Genomic DNA, 16554 nt, shown 5'->3' with positions numbered 1-16554 from the left:
TGTTCCTTTTTGATTTATTTCTGCTCTAATCTTTATGATTTCTTTCTTTCTGCTAACTTTGGGTTTTGTTTGTTCTTCTTTCTCTACTTCCTTTAGGTGTAAGGTGAGATTGTTTATTTCAGAATTTTCCTGTTTCTTGAGGTAGGCTTGTATTGTAAGTTTATTGTATAAACTTCCCTCTTAGAAGTGCTTTTGCTGCATCCCATAGGTTTTGGGTCATCGTGTTTTCATTGTCACTTGTCTCTAGGTATTTTTTGATGCCCTCTTTGATTTCTTCAGTGATCTCTTGGTTATTTAATAGCGTATTGTTTACCCTCCATGTGTTTGTGTTTTTTAAGTGTTTTTCCCTGTAATTCCTTTCTAATCTCAGAACGCTGTGGTCAGAAAAGATGCTTGATATGATTTCAATTTTCTTAAATTTACTGAGGCTTGATTTGTGACCCAAGATGTGATCTATCCTTGAGAATGTTCCGTGTGCACTTGAGAAGAAAGTGTAATCTGCTGTTTTTAGATGGAATGTCCTATAAATATCAATTAAATCTATCTGGTCAATTGTGTCATTTAAAGCTTCTCTTTCCTTATTTATTTTCATTTTGGATGATCTGTCCATTGGTGTAAGTGAGGTGTTAAAGTCCCCCACTATTATTGTGTTACTGTCAATTTCCTGTTTTATAGCTGTTAGCAGTTGCCTTATATATTGAGGTGCTCCTATGTTGGGTGCATATATATTTATAATTGTTATATCTTCTTCTTGGATTGGTCCCTTGATCATTATGTAGTGTCCTTCCTTGTCTCTTGTAACATTCTTTATTTTAAAGTCTATTTTATCTGATATGAGTATAGCTACTCCAGCTTTCTTTTGATTTCCACTTGCATGGAATATCTTTTTCCATCCCCTTACTTTCAGTCTGTATGTGTCCCTAGGTCTGAAGTGGGTCTCCTGTAGACAGCATATATATGGGTCTTGTTTTTGTATCCATTCAGCAAGCCTGTGTCTTTTGGTTGGAGCAGTCAATCCATTCACGTTAAGGTAATTATCGATATGTATGTTCCTATGACCATTTTCTTAATTGTTTTGGGTTTGTGTTTGTAGGTCCTTTTCTTCTCTTGTGTTTCCCACTCAGAGAAGTTCCTTTAGCATTTGTTGTAGAGCTGGTTTGGTGGTGCTGAATGCTCTTAGCTTTTGCTTGTCTGTAAAGCTTTTGATTCCTCCATTGAATCTGAATGAGATCCTTGTTGGGTAAAGTAATCTTGGTTGTAGGTTCTTCCCTTTCATCACTTTAAGTATATCATGCCACTCCCTTCTGGCTTGTAGAGTTTCTGCTGAGAAATCAGCTGTTAACCTTATGGGAGTTCCCTTGTATGTTATTTGTCGTTTTTCACTTGCTGTTTTCAATAATTTTTCTTTGTCTTTAATTTTTGCCTATTTGATTACTTATGTGTTTCAGCGTGTTTCTCCTTAGGTTTCTCCTGTATGGGACTTGCTGCGCTTCCTGGACTTGGGTGGCTATTTCCTTTCCCATGTTAGGGAAGTTTTTGACTATAATCTCTTCAAATATTTTCTCTAGTCCTTTCTCTCTTTTCTCCTTCTGGGACCCCTATAATGCATATGTTGTTGCATTTAATGTTGTCCCAGAAGTCTCTTAGTCTGTCTTCATTTCTTTTCAGTCTTTTTTCTTTATTCTCTTCTGCAGCAGTGAATTCCACCATTCTGTCTTCCAGGTCATTTATCTGTTCTTCTGCCTCAGTTATTCTGCTATTAATTCCTTCTATTTTAGTTTTCGTTTCAGTTATTGTATTGTTCATCTCTGTTTGTTTGTTCTTTAATTCTTCTAGGTCTTTGTTAAACATTTTTTGCATCTTCTCGATCTTTGCCTCCATTGTTTTTCCCAGGTCCTGGATCATCTTCACTATCATTATTCTGAATTCTTTTTCTAGAAGGTTGCCTATCTCCACTTCATTTAGTTGTTTTTCTGGGGTTTTATCGTGTTCCTTCATCTGGTACATAGCCCTCTACCTTTTCATCTTCTCTGTCTTTCTGTGAATGTGGTTTTTGTTACACAGGCTGCTGGATTGTAGTTCTTCTTGCTTCTGCTGTCTGCCCTCTGGTGGATGAGGCTGTCTAAGAGGCTTGTGTAAGTTTCCTGATGTGAGGGACTGGTGGTGGGTAGAACTGACTATTGCTCTGGTGGGTAGAGCTCAGTAAAACTTTAATCCGCTTGACTGTTGATGGGTGGGGCTGGGTTCCCTCCCTGTTGGTTGTTTGGCCTGAGCCGATGGGACACTGCAGCCTACCTGGGCTCTTTGTTGAGGCTAATGACAGCCTCTGGGAGGGCTCACGCCAAGGAGTACTTTACAGAACTTCTGCTGCCAGTTTCATTTTCTCGACAGTGAGCCACAGCCAGCCCCCACCTCTGCAGGAGACTCTTCAACACTAGCAGGTAGGTCTGGTTCAGTCTCCTGTGGCGTTACTGCTCCTTCCCCTGTGTCCCGACACACACACTACTTTGTGTGTGCCCTCCAAGAATGGAGTCTCTGTTTCCCTCAGTCCTTCCAAAGTCCTGCAATCAATTCCCACTAGGCTTCAAAGTCTGATTCTCTACGAATTCCTCCTCCCGTTGCCGGACCCCCAGGTTGGGAAACCTGACGTGGGGCTCAGAACCTTCACTCCAGTGGGTGGACTTCTGTGGTATGTGTTCTCCAGTCTGTGAGTCACCCAACCAGCAGTTATGGGAATTGATTTTACTGTGATTGCACCCCTCCTACCGTCTTATTGTGGCTTCTCCTTTGTCTTTGGATGTGGGGTATCTTATTTGGTGAGTTCCAGTGTCTTCCTGTCGATGACTGTCCAGCAGCTAGTTGTGATTCTGGTGTTATCGCAAGAGGGAGTGTGAGCACATCCTTCTACTCCGCCATCTTGGTTCCTCTCTGTGTTTGTGTTTTTTACAGATTTTTTCCTGTAATTGATTTCTAGTCTCATAGCGTTTTGGTCGGAAAAGATACTTGATACGATTTCAATTTTCTTAAATTTACCAAGGCTTTATTTGTGACCCAAGATATGATCTATCCTGGAGAATGTTCCATGAGCAGTTGAGAAGAATGTGTATTCTGTTGGTTTTGAATGGAATGTCCTATAAATATCAATTAAGTCCATCTTGTTTAATGTATCATTTAAAGCTTGTGTTTCCTTATTTATTTTCATTTTGGATGATCTGTCCATTGGTGAAAGTCGCTGTTAAAGTCCCCTACTATGATTCTGTTACTGTCAATTTCCCCTTTTATGGCTGTTAGCATTTGCCTTATGTATTGAGGTGCTCCTATGTTGAGTGCATAAATATTTACAATTTTTATGTCATCTTCTTGGATTGATCTGTTGATCATCATGTAATGTCCTTCTTTGTCTCTCGTAATTGTCTTTATTTTAAAATCTATTTTGTCTGATATGAGAATTGCTACTCCAGCTTTCTTTTGATTTCCATTTGCATGGAATATCTTTTTCCATCCCCTCAGTTTGAGTCTGTATGTGTCCGTAAGTCTGAAGTGGGTCTCGTAGACAGCATGTATATGGGCCTTGTTTTTGTATGCATTCAGCCAGTCTGTGTCTTTTGGTTGGCGTATTTAATCCATTTACATTTAAGGTAATTATGGATATATATGTTCTTATTACTGTTTTCTTAATTGTTTCGGGTTTGTTATTGTAGGTCTTTTCCTTCTCTTCTTAAAAAAATTTATTTATTTATTTTTTTTTTTTTTTGGCTGCATTGGGTCTTTGTTGCTGCATGCCGGCTTTCTCTATTGGCGGTGAGTGGGGGCTACTCTTGATTCAGTGCACAGGCTCCTCATTGTGGTGCCTTCTCTTGCTGTGGAGTATGGTCCCTAGGCCCTCGAGCTTCTGTAGTTGTGGCTCACAGGCTCTGTAGCGCAGGCTCAATAGTTGTGGTGCATGGGCTTATTTGCTCCACGCCATGTGGGATCTCCCTGGACCAGGGCTCAGACCCATGTCCCCTGCACTGGCAGGTGGACTCATAACCACTGCACCACCAGGGAAGTCCTCCTTTTCCTTCTCTTGTGTTTCCTGTCCAGAGAAGTTCCTTTAGAATTTGTTGTAAAGCTGGTTTGGTGGTGCTGAACTCTCTTAGCTTTTACTTGTCTGTAAAGTTTTTAATTTCTCTGTTGATTCTGCATGAGTTCCTTGCTGAGTAGAATAATCTTGGTTGCAGGTTTTCCCTTTCATCGCTTTAAATATTTCCTGCCACTCCCTTCTGGCTTGCAGAATTTTTGCTGAAAGATCAGCTGTTAGCCTTATGGGGATTCCCTGTATGTTATTTGTTGTTTTTCCGTTGCTGCTTTTAATATTTCTTGTTTGTATTTAATTTTTCATAGTTTGTTTAATATGTGTCTTGGCATGTTTCTCCTTGGATTTATCCTGTATGGGACTCTCTGTGCTTCCTGGACTTGATTAACTATTTCCTTTCCCATATTAGGGAAATTTTCAACTATAATCTCTTCAAATATTTTCTCAGTCCCTTTATTTTTCTCTTCTTCTTCTGGGACCCCTATAATTCGAGTGTTGGTGCATTTAATGTTGTCCCAGAGGTCTCTAAGAGTGTCCTCAATTCTTTTCATTCTTTTTTCTTTATTCTGCTCTGCAGTAGTTATTTCCACTATTTTATCTTCCAGGTCACTTATCCGTCTTCTGCGTCAGTTATTCTGCTATTGATTTCTCCTAGAGAAATTTTAATTTCATTTATTGTGTTGTTCATCATTGTTTGTTTGCTCTTTAGTTCTTCTACGTCCTTGTTAAACTTCCCTTGTATTTTCTCCAGTCTATTTCCAAGAGTTCGTATCATCTTTACCATCCTTACTCTGAATTCTTTTTCAGGTAGACTGCCTCTTTCCTCTTCATTTGTTTGGTCTGATGGGTTTTTACATTGCTCTTTCATCTGCTGTGTGTTTCTCTGTCTTCTCACTTTGCTTAACTTACTGTGTTTGTGGTCTCCTTTTCACAGGCTTCAGGTTCATAGTTTCCTGTTGTTTTTGGTGTCTGCTTCCAGTGTGTATGGTTGGTTCAGTGGGTTGTGTAGGCTTCCTGGTGGAGGGGACTGGTGCCTGTGTTCTGGTGGATAAAGCTAGATCTTTTCTTTCTGATGGGCAGGACCGCGTCTTGTGGTGTGTTGTGGGGTGCCTGTGACCTTATTATGATTTTAGGCAGCCTGTCTGCTGATAGGTGGGGTTGTGTTCCTGTTTTGCTAGTTGTTTGGCATAGGGTGTCCAGCACTATAGGTCGTTGGGTGGAGCTGAGTCTTAGCATTGACCATCTCCATCTCTTGGAGAACTTTCGCTTTTTGATATTACGTGGAGCCGGGAGGTCTCTGATGGACCAATGTCCTGAACTCAGCTCTTCCACCTCAGAGGCACAGGCCTGACACCAGCCGGAGCACCAACAGCCTGTCATCCACACGGCTCAGAAGAAAAGGGATAAAAAAAGAAGGAAAGAAAGAAAAAAATAAAATAAGGTAAAGTTATTAAAAAATAAATTATTAAAAATAAATAATAATTTTAAGTAATTTTTTAAAAAGGAGAAAAAAATGGTCAGACGGAACCCTAGGACAAATGGTAAAAGCAAAGCTCTACAGACAAAATCACACAAAGAAGCATACACATACAAACTCACAAAAAGAGAAAAAGGAAAAAAATATGTATATCTTGTGGGAAGTCTGAAGTCTTCTGCCAGCGTTCAGTAGGTGTTCTGTAGGAGTTGTTCCACATGTGGATGTATTTCTGATGTATCTGTGGGAAGGAAGGTGATCTCCACGTCTTACTCCTCCACCATCTTGAAGGTCTCCCCCAGTCACTGATTTTTGTCTTTACCATTATACTACACAAAGGTTAGTTTTCCCTCCTATCTCTAATTGAGACAAATAAGATCATTGTGAGTAGGGATCCTCTTTCAGTTTAAGCAGTGTTTTGTGTTTTTTCAATGAGAAAATAGAAACTATGTTGTGTTCAAAGCATTTTCATATACAGGCAGTCCCCTTCTAATGTACACTTGACTTATGAATGTCCCATACTCATCAACAGCCTCTCTGAAAGGACTTTAAGCTACTCCTACTACCCATGGAAGCTGGAGTTGTTTCTTCCATCTGCAGGAGTTGGTTTCTCCCTCAGCTCTCCTCTTCTGGGAGCCTGAGTTCTCACAAGCTCCCATCAGACCTTTTGGAACAATTAACATGTGAGCACATTCTCCTACTGCTGCTGCCAGGACACAAGAAGGTGCTGGTGACCGTGCGAAGAATCCCCATAGGAGCTGAGCCCATGAAGGAACACAAAGAGTATAAAGAAAATTCTGGAATTCTGGTTGGTGATGGTGGAGAGGTTCTCCATTTGTGCTTCAAAATTCCTTTCCGCTAGAAATAGCATTATACTATAATAACATACCTATGTAAAACTGAGTTTTATGACTGACTCACTTGACCACAGCCAAGAATAAGCAGTAAACAAATGGCCTCTCAGCCGCCAGAGTATATGCACCTTACTTATTGGAAAAGCCATTCAAAAACCCACTGATTGCCTATTTATTCTGTTTGTACATGATTCTAATTAGTTTTAATGAGATGTGAGATGTCAAGCCTATAGGAGGTTATAAGCAGCAAATTTGAAGAGACTGGAAAAATGTTATAAGTAGATGAAGTGAAATATGATAGTTGACAGCAAGGTAAGAGACCGAAAAAGCATTAAAAAGAAGTTTAAGAACTCAAAAGCAAACCACAATGAAAAACTCCTTCACATCCACAAGCATGGCTAAAATGAAAAATCGACAACACCAAACGTAGTGAAAATGCAGAGCAGTGGATTGCTCACACATTACCAGTGGGAGTAGGAAAAGGTACAGTCACTGGAAAATAGTTTGACAGTTCCCTTACAGTAAATAGTTACCATATAGCCCAGAGGTTCCACTCCTAGGTGTTTACCCAAGAAAAATGAAGACATATATCCCCTCAAAGCCTCATACTCATATCAGCTTTATTCATAATAGCCCCAAACTGGAAATAACCCAAATGTCCCTCAAAAGGCAAATGCATTAATAAGTTATAGTATATCCGTACAATTAAATACTACTCAGGAAGAAAAAGGAATGAACTACTGATACTCACAACAACGTGGATGAGTCTCACAGACATTGTGCTGAGGGAAAGAAGCAACACAAAAATCATATAAACATATTGTATGATCCCATTTATGTGAGGTTCTAGAATGGGGAAAACTAAGCTATGGTGATAGAATCAGAACAGTGGCTGCCTGAGGTTGGAGTAGCACTGAAGAATGACTGGAAGGGACACAAGGGAAAATTCTGGGGTGATGGAATTGTTCCATATCTTGATTTGGGTGGTGGTTACAAAGGTGTGTATTTTTCAAACTGTATGCTTAAAATGTGTGCACTTTATTGTATGTAAATTTTAGCTAAAATTTTCATAAAGTACATAATTTACAAAGGGAGAAAATCCTTCAGAGGACCCCCCCCCCCCGCTACAGGGTAAAATCTTAACTCCTTAACATGATCTGGCCTTTGTTTAATGTCTCTTGACTCATTCCTTACCATTCCTCTCCAACTCCTACCACTTACTTTATGCTACTTGTATTTCCAAAAACTGCTTCTCTGTCTATTTCCTCTGAACCTTGAAGCACAATGCTCCCTTTGCCTGGAATTCCTTTTCATTTTCTCATTCATCACTAAATCCTCAATATCCTTCAGGACTCACAGAGGTAGCACCTCCTCCAAAAAGCCTTTTCCACTCCCAGTCTGTATTAGGTACTTTCCCTCTTCCTCCCAGAGAACTTTATGCTTCTCTCTAACAAAGCATGTATTGCTCTGTAATGTTAAGTGTAACTTTAAAAAACCCTGAAAACCATAGTGGACTGGTGCCATTTAATGTACAGGCAAATAGTCTTACATATTCAGTAAACCCTGAGTGAAATCATATATTGTAGACTTAATTTCTATCCAAAATAGCTGACGTGAGTTTAAGCACTCAAATTTATCATGAAAACTCTTCTATCCAGAATTACTTGTTCTTCTAGAGTTGCAAATGATTGAGATTTTAGTGTAAATAGCAGTTTGGTATTATATTATTACTAGTATGATAGCTTATTTATATTGTGGGTTAAGTAACTTTCTATGGGCTTTATCTGGAAACCTAGCCAGACTTTATTATGTTGATTCTACGGGAAAGTGCATTTTACATTCCAGTCAAGTGACAAAAACACTGCTCAGTTGAACCATGTGAAATTGCTGATATTCAACCATTTTTGACATACTAAAATGGCAGTTTCATGTGATTCAACCTAAATATTTTTTAAATACAACCCTATGGCAAGTTGGAGATTGTTAATTATGTATTTAATACATGAATATATTCTGTAAGATGCTAATCTTGTATATTAAGGCTATTGGGTATAATTGTTTTACATAAACAGTAAATTACAGGATTTTTAAGAAAGTTTGTGTAGAATGTTAAGGCTTACTTGAGTTCTACCCATCTTTTTTCCAGTTAATCACAGATGCAACAGACATGAGGATATTCTGGAATTGTTTATTTTTTGAACCAACAATAGGGTGAAAATGCAGATTCATTTCTTCTTTTTAACCTCCAAACTATCTAACCAGTCTATTTTTAATATTAATTTTAATTACAATAATAGCTAACATTTATTGAGTGCGTATTACATGCTGGGTACTGTGCAAACCCAACTACTTTATGAGCAAAGTACTATTATTGTCCCTATTTACAGATGAGGAAATTAAAGCTTAAGGACCTTGCCCAAGGTTACACAGCTATAAGTGGCAGAGTCGGGTTTGGAATCACTTTCAGTCCTACTACTCTGTCCACTGTTTACCTCAGGCACATTTTTTTTAACCACAAGTAAGCACTCATGCTGAAAAATTATGATTCAATTCAGCAAGTATATATTTAAGCTGTGATTACCATTAGTGATACCAGGCCCATTCACATATGAAATATGTTGTATTATTATGAGAGACCATCATAAGACAGTAGAGGACTAAGTACCAAAATGCTGTAAGCATTCTGTTGGGATCTAGGAAAGGGAGAGAATAATCGTGTGCTTTATTATTATTAACTCCCAGAAGAGCACTGGCATAAATGGTACCATCCAATCATAATTGGATGCACAGCATTCTGGGAACAAGCCAAAAGTTCAGCATAAATAGAAATGTGGAAAAATCATGGATGTATAATAATGAAGTTCAAGAGGGAGTAGCAAGCCCAAGTCTAATTCTGGGCAGACATCAGTAGTATGTAAGGGAAGTTAAAAATCTATGACTGGGCTCTCTGAACCCCAGAACTATGCTGACAAGTAGGACTGAATGATTACTCATTAGGTATTTGGGGCAGATGAGAGGGGGGCAGAAGAGATTAACCAAAATTTCGTGCCTACATTTTTGGGATAATAATGTTATCAAAAATAAAAGAATTTGTGCAGTGGAGGGGAGGATGGGCTCAGGATTTAGACACTCTGAATTTTTTTTATTGGAAGTATAGTTGATTTACAGTGTTGTGTTAGTTTCAGGTGTACAGCACAGTGATTCAGATGGAAATATATATATATATATATATTCGTTTTCAAACTCTTTTCCCTTATAGGTTATTAAAAGATATTTATAGTTCTCTGTGCTATACAGTAGGTCCGTGTTGTTTACCTATTCTATACACAGTAGTGAGTATATGTTAATCCCAAACTCCTAATTTATCCCTCCCCCTCTTTCCCCTTTGGTAACCATAAATTTGTTTTCTATGTCTGTGGGTCTATTTCTGGTTTGTAAATAAGTTCATTTGTATCTTTTATTTATATTCCACATATAAGCAATATTATATGATATTTAGCTTTGTCTAGCTTACTTCACTTAGTATGATAATCTCTAGGTCCATCCATGTTTCTGCAAATGGCAACGTTTCATTTTTTATGATTAATATTCCATTGTATATTCCATTCCATATATATAGTATATGTATATATATATATACACACTACATCTTTATCCATTCATCTTAAACACTCTGAATTTAAGGTGAAGGCAGACTGTCTACAGAAAGCCAGTTTTTTATGTTGGCTATAGTTGACTGGGGTCAACCTTTGACTTATCTACTTGTTATTTTTCAGGTGGCCCTTCTGAATTTCTTCATCCCTGAAGAAAAGTCATACTCTGAAGAGGAGAGTAGGCGTGTTCGCCGCAATAAAAGAAGTAAAAGCAGTGAAGGAGCAGATGGTAAGTCTATTTGGATGATCCTTTATCACATATCAGTTGATGAGAGTACCATTCTGAGAACTACCTTTTCAAGTGTACTTCACCATCTCCTATATTTTCCACAGACGCAAGGTCACAGAAGGTTTTTCTAGCTTAACCTACCTAACCTACTCTTTTGACATAGAATTGACTGTACAAGGATCCTGTCTCCTCCAACCCCAGTACCTTTAGTCCTTTCACAGTATGTCTGATAGCCATGGTAGCATTTGTACCTCTCAAGATCACCCTCCATAAGGACTTCATCTCTCCTGGGGACATCCTATATCAACTAAGGCCACCAAGAGAATTCAGTCCTATTCTTGGAATGACAGAGTACTGTGCCATGGTGGCACTTACATGGTATGTTAAATCCAGTGATAATTATGTCACTGTTGGTGTCAGCTACCATGCCTCTAGAACTCATCTGTAAGTTCCTTGAGGGCAGGGATTCATTTCTCTTTGTAAAGCTCCAGAATCTAGCCTAGTATCTAGCAAATTGTTGGTGTTTGTAATGTAAGTTGGTAATGTTGATTGCCCCTTCAGCTGGGTTATGATGTGCCATGAAAACCATCCCTATTGAAGGTGAAACAGATTTGAGTTAACTAACAATGCATTTTGTGGGGCATAACAAAATGTTGAGCTAGCTCCTGGGCAGGGTCTTTGAATAGCTCTATTTTAACATCATTCTGTCAGTTGACAGAATGCTACCTCTTTAGAGTAGGAGTTTGTAGAATGCATAGCTATGGGCTGTTGTAAAGCCATCTGGATTCAAAGACAGCACGTGGCTGGCTAAATCTGCCAAAGATATATGTTCTGGAGGGTTACAAAGCAATATGACTTTATGAAGGTGAAAATCAGATTTTTTTAAAGCTGACATTTGTCAGTGTAAGTAAGGGCCAGCGATGGAAGCAGTTCCAGACCGCATGAGCAATTGAAGCAATGGGGCCAGGACTTTGTCATTTGGAACAAAAAGAGGTAAAACTGGATGAAGTCTGAAAAAGAGCTCAGAAGAAGGACCTGTAATAAAAGAGAGTCAGAAATAAGTAGGCTGTTTTTAGTCAATGGAGGTGGCAGCTTTGAGCCCTTCAATTGAGAAATGGACCAGCGGGGCCATTCTCTAGAGCAGATACTTTGGATACAATTCATGACCAAGTTCAAGCCTAGGAAATGTGGTCCATGAAGTAATAGGCACCCATTATTCATATACTGCTTGCTGCCAGTTTCCTGGAAGTCTTCAGAAAGCTATGTAGAAACTGAGAACTGAGAATCAAGGTCCCTTTCCTCTCCTTATCATCTTACTCTTTGATGCATGTGGGTCTTTCCACCTTTGACTCTTCCCCTGAACTATTCCCAGTACCACAAAATCTTTCATATTCCCTGATTGCTAAGGAAGAGAAAAGAGAGGGGGTAAGAGCAATATCACCTTCTGTAGTGGGCATGGTCTTCCCTTCCTCTCCACAGGGGAGGTCCAATAGCTTCTAAAGTTTACGTCTTCATCTGGCCTTCCAAGTTTTCTCGTAAAGAAGGCAGCTTCCTTCACTCTCCCAAACCACTTTATCTGGATCTGGCTACTAGCATCTCTGCTATTGATTTTCCTTACAGTGTTTATTCTGTTTTGATACAAAATAGTTTTTCCCTCTGTTGAAGGACAAAGCATATCATTAATTTTTAGTACTTCTTATCTAATTTCATCCTGGTCTGATACTCTTGTCAGTCACTAGACACTAGTCACTGTGTGCCAGTGCCTAACTTCTCATACAATCCCAGATATTTTCTTTAAACAGTATAGCAGGGAGGAATCCAAGAGCCCCTTAGAGTTAGGAGAATAGAATGCTTGGGGGTTCTGGGATTTGATTAGATTTCCAACCTTTCACCTGGGAGGCTATAGCACCACTTCTTTAGATGTGGTGGGTGCTCCAGTGATTTAGAGGGTGACAAGCCAATCCAAATCTCCTTTACTTTTGAACCATTCCTCTTACTCTGCTGAGTGTATGGTATATTTATTCAAAACATTCTTCAAATATTTACTGAGAAAATACAGCAGTTTCTATAATACTAGAATGAAAATGCCATAAGGATAATCGTGTTTATTTACTTTTACATCCTCATTGCCCAGGAAAGGACCCGGCGCATAGTAGACCCTCAATAAATATTTCTTGTTGCCCTCAAAAAGCTTAACTTCCAGTGTAAAGAGACAGATAATAAACAAAATTGGTGGTGGTAAGTGTTGTGGAGAAAAATATACCAGGGCAAGAGGGAGAGAACGTGATGAAGTGTCTGTAAGGTGATCAGGGAAGGTCCCTCTAATAAGGGAACATCTGAGAAAAGACCTGAATGAAATGAAGGTGTGAGCCATGTGAATATCTGGACCGGGTGCAGGGAAAGAAGGAGAGAAGAAGCAGTAAATACAAATGCTCTGAAGTAGAAGAATGCTTGATATGTTCCAGAAAGATCAGTGTGGCTGGGAGCAGAGTGAGCAAGAAGGAGAAGGAAGCAGATGAGATCAGAGGGGGGAAAATCAAACTTAGAGCCTTGTTGTAGGCCAAGCTAAGGACTCTGACCTTCACCCTGCATGAGATGGGGAACCATTGGAGAATTTTGAGCAGAGGCATGACAGGGCCTGACTTATGTTGTAAGAGAATCCCTCTGGCTACTGTAGGGAGAAAGAACAGAAGCAGAAAGATGTGTAGTGGAGTGTAACAATAACCCAGGCGAGAGATGATTGTAGTTTAGACCAGGATGGAGGCAATGGGGGTGGGTGGGGAGGAGTGGTCAGATTGTGGACAGATCTTTGAAGGAATAGCTGACAAGATTTGGAGGTTCACTAGATAAGGGGTATGAAAGAGAAAACCAAGGACGACCCCACAGTTTTGAACCTAAGGAACTAGACTAGTGGATTTGCCATTTCTGAGACGGAGAAACAGGAGAAGAGGAATGTAAAGGGATGTAAAGAAGGAATCAAGAATTCAGTTAGGCATGCTAAGTTTGAGGTGTCTACTAGGCACTAAGTATATATGTTAAAGAGGCAGCTGGGTATATAAATCTACACCGTATATCAAGACAACGTGTCTCAAGACAATGAGCTGACTCTTAAAAGAATAAAGAACTTCTCATTGAAGAAGTGAGTCAGTCTGTAAACCATATGAACAGAGTAAGAGGTTGGATGGGATAGGTAAATCAGAGGGTGGTGAGTTAAGGACAAAAAAAAAGCCTATTAGGTGTTGTTTCTAAATCCACAAGTTACTTGATATATTATAATAAAAAGTTAGCTATCCAGGGACTTCCCTGGTGGCGCAGTGGTTAAGAATCCGCCTGCCAATGCAGGGTACACGGGTTCGAGCCCGGGTCTGGGAAGATCCCACATGCCGCGGAGCAACTAAGCCCGTGTGCCACAACTACTGAGCCTGTGCTCTAGAGCCCACGAGCCACAACTACTGAAGCCCGCACACCTAGAGCCCATGCTCCGCAAAAAGAGAAGCCACAGCGATGAGAAGCCCGCACGCTGCAACGAAGAGTAGCCCCCGCTCACCACTAGAGAAAGCCCGTGTGCAGCAATGAAGACCCAACACAGCCAAAAATAAATAAATAAATTTATTTTTAAAAAAATTTACCTATGCACCTCAGGTTTGCATCACAAATATCAAAAAAAAAAAGTCATTTACCTTGAACATTTAAGAGCCTGACAGGGATTTCAGGAAGAAAACATTTTTCAAAGGTCAAAAATAGAGATAAGTTTAAAAAGAGAGCAGGAAAATCAGTTCTAATTCCTTGTATAATTTTTGATGTTACTATCCTTTAATTTCACTTCTCAAAACTTTATTTTATTGTCATTTAACAAGACTTCTAGGCACTACCAGAAGTATAAAGATGAATAAGACCCTCAGAGAAGCTTACATTTTAAGGAGGGAGCAGATACATTTATTGGCAACAGGTAAAAATTAAGCAAAGGTAGGGTGAAGCTGAGTCCTAGAGTTTTACCTTACACAGTACATAGAAGACACTCAAACATTTGTTAAATGAATAACCAAACAAGAAAATGGGCAGGGGGTGGAAGGAGTCTAGATTTTTTTCTGTCTAGGAACTATAGGCATTAAGCTTGATGATCTTCACTAATCCCTGTGGGAGAAAAAAAGTCTTAACAAATGGTTCATTCACACTTAGGAAAAGCAAGGGACGTCGGGATCCTTAAGAGCCTGCATAGGTTCACCAAGAATAAATCAGACTGTTTTCCTGTTTTCACCAGACTGCTAAACTAGTTGCTTAGGGGCATAACATAGACATAGTCTACCTTTTTTTAATTTATATTTTATTGAGGTATAGTTGATTTACAATGTTGTGTTAGTTTCAGGTGTACAGCAAAGTGATCTAGTTTTATATATATATGTGTGATATTTATACACATATATAAATAATATTTATACACACACATATGTATATACTCTTTTGCAGATTCTTTTCCCATATAGGTTATTACAAAATATTCAGTATAGGGCTTCCCTGGTGGCGCAGTGGTTGAGAGTCCGCCTGCCGATGCAGGGGACACGGGTTCGTGCCCTGGTCCGGGAAGATCCCACATGCCGCGGAGCGGCTGGGCCCGTGAGCCATGGCCGCTGAGCCTGCGCGTCCAGAGCCTGTGCTCTGCAACGGGAGAGGCCACAACAGTGAGAGGCCTGCGTACCGAAAAAAAAAAAAAATTCAGTATAGTTCCCTGTGCTATACAGTAAGTCCTTGTCTTTTATCTATGTTATACATAATAGTGTGTATATGTTACTCCCAAATTCCTAATTTATCCCTCCCCCCACATTTCCCCTTTGGCAACCATAACACACAGTCGATCTTGCCTTAAAAAAATGTCAGTGGCTATATCCAGGTCATACCCAATCTTTCTGACCCACCATTCAAGAAATGATTGGATTCATCTCATTTTATTCCTTTGGATCACTCTATAAATGAAGGCATTGACTAGGAAGCGGGAGTCCCAAACACAGGGTTAGTTTTCCTCCAGTATAAATCGTGGCACTTTATAACTTAAAGAAAATGCGTGAGATCTTTTTCTTTACTACATCTCTATCTTAAATTTACTGCTCCTGTTTTGAGTTGGCCAAAAGTAATTGATATCAGCTTTAAGTTCATTTTTGCTAATTATATGAGGCCTTTCGCTTATTGTTGTTCTGCAAGGAAAGCACGATCCCTTCATTGAAGGTGTTGTGAGTCACGACAGTTACAAAAATCTGTGCCAGGATTTCCTGCTGAGATCCATCTTTGTGATATGTTTCTGAAATAATAATAGCTCTAGGTGGCTTGCTTAAACATCTCTTGCTGGGTACTCCAGAAATCTGCAGAACGTAATTTTCTAGTTAGAATGAAATGTAGAATATATTCAGAGGGTCAGGAGGTCTTAGAAGCAGATAAGTGAATCCAGAATTTCCACAGAGATAGTGTCCATATTTTATAAATATTATTGTAAAACCATCTGTTCTCCCCTGTAGGAGCATTTTCAGAAATCAAGCACAATATTAATATCTCTCCATACCTACCATCCCCCCATATTTCTGTCCTAGTAAGAGAATAAAAATAAAAGTGCAGCATTGTGTAATAGAAAAGGTATTAGATTGAGTCACAATTTCTGGATCCTGATCCTGATGTTACTGCCACCTTATCAGGCATGTGACCTTAGAGGAGTGACATCCCTCTGAGCCTCAGTTTCCTTAGCTATAAATGGGAATAATTAGGCTTGCTTACCTAATGCAGTCATTGTAATAATCAAAAGTGTTAATGTATGCAAAAGCTTCAGAAGTTAGCAGCTATTAGTAAATTCTGTCTGGAAAATGAACATAGTAGCATGGTCTCCGAGGCATTTTAGGCACTCATATTCATTAATTTATGAATAACCACTCTAATGTCTACAGAGGTACTCTCTTTCAGACAGACTGTCCTTTTTTGTACTCACAGATAATATCGAAGCCCATAGAAAGAAGACTCCAAGCCTCAAGTTATGGCCTACCTCATCACAAGAAATGATCACATCTGTACACTTCCATGTCACTCTCTTACTCTGGCTGGCTAGCTGTGTATATGTGTCTCTTTTTTCAGTATCTCTTCTTTGTAGTTTTCTTTACCTTTGGACAGATCAAGAAAAACTTAGTATTCATTTTTGGTATAATAAAAGAGTAAAGGGAAAAAACAAATAAGATTGAAATATATCCTTTGTCCTTCGTTTCTTAAAAATAATAATGGAATAAGACTTAGCC

The 16554-nt window shown here is 39.2% G+C and overlaps 1 protein-coding gene across 1 annotated transcript in view; it reads left to right on the top strand.

Annotated features, from left to right (window-relative positions):
• The window catches only part of EDA (ectodysplasin A), a 295752-nt gene that overhangs the window by 266659 nt on the left and 12539 nt on the right, over window positions 1-16554 (top strand). The window contains exon 2 of the mRNA XM_060137662.1: window positions 10180-10285. Coding sequence (XP_059993645.1) covers window positions 10180-10285 — 106 coding nt within the window. The remainder of the gene's footprint in view (window positions 1-10179; window positions 10286-16554) is intronic.

The sequence above is a fragment of the Lagenorhynchus albirostris genome, chromosome X, assembly GCF_949774975.1.
Source record: "Lagenorhynchus albirostris chromosome X, mLagAlb1.1, whole genome shotgun sequence".
NCBI lineage: Eukaryota > Metazoa > Chordata > Mammalia > Artiodactyla > Delphinidae > Lagenorhynchus > Lagenorhynchus albirostris.
Note: the sequence above shows the minus strand (reverse complement) of the source record. Positions and strands in the feature narration are given on the sequence as shown.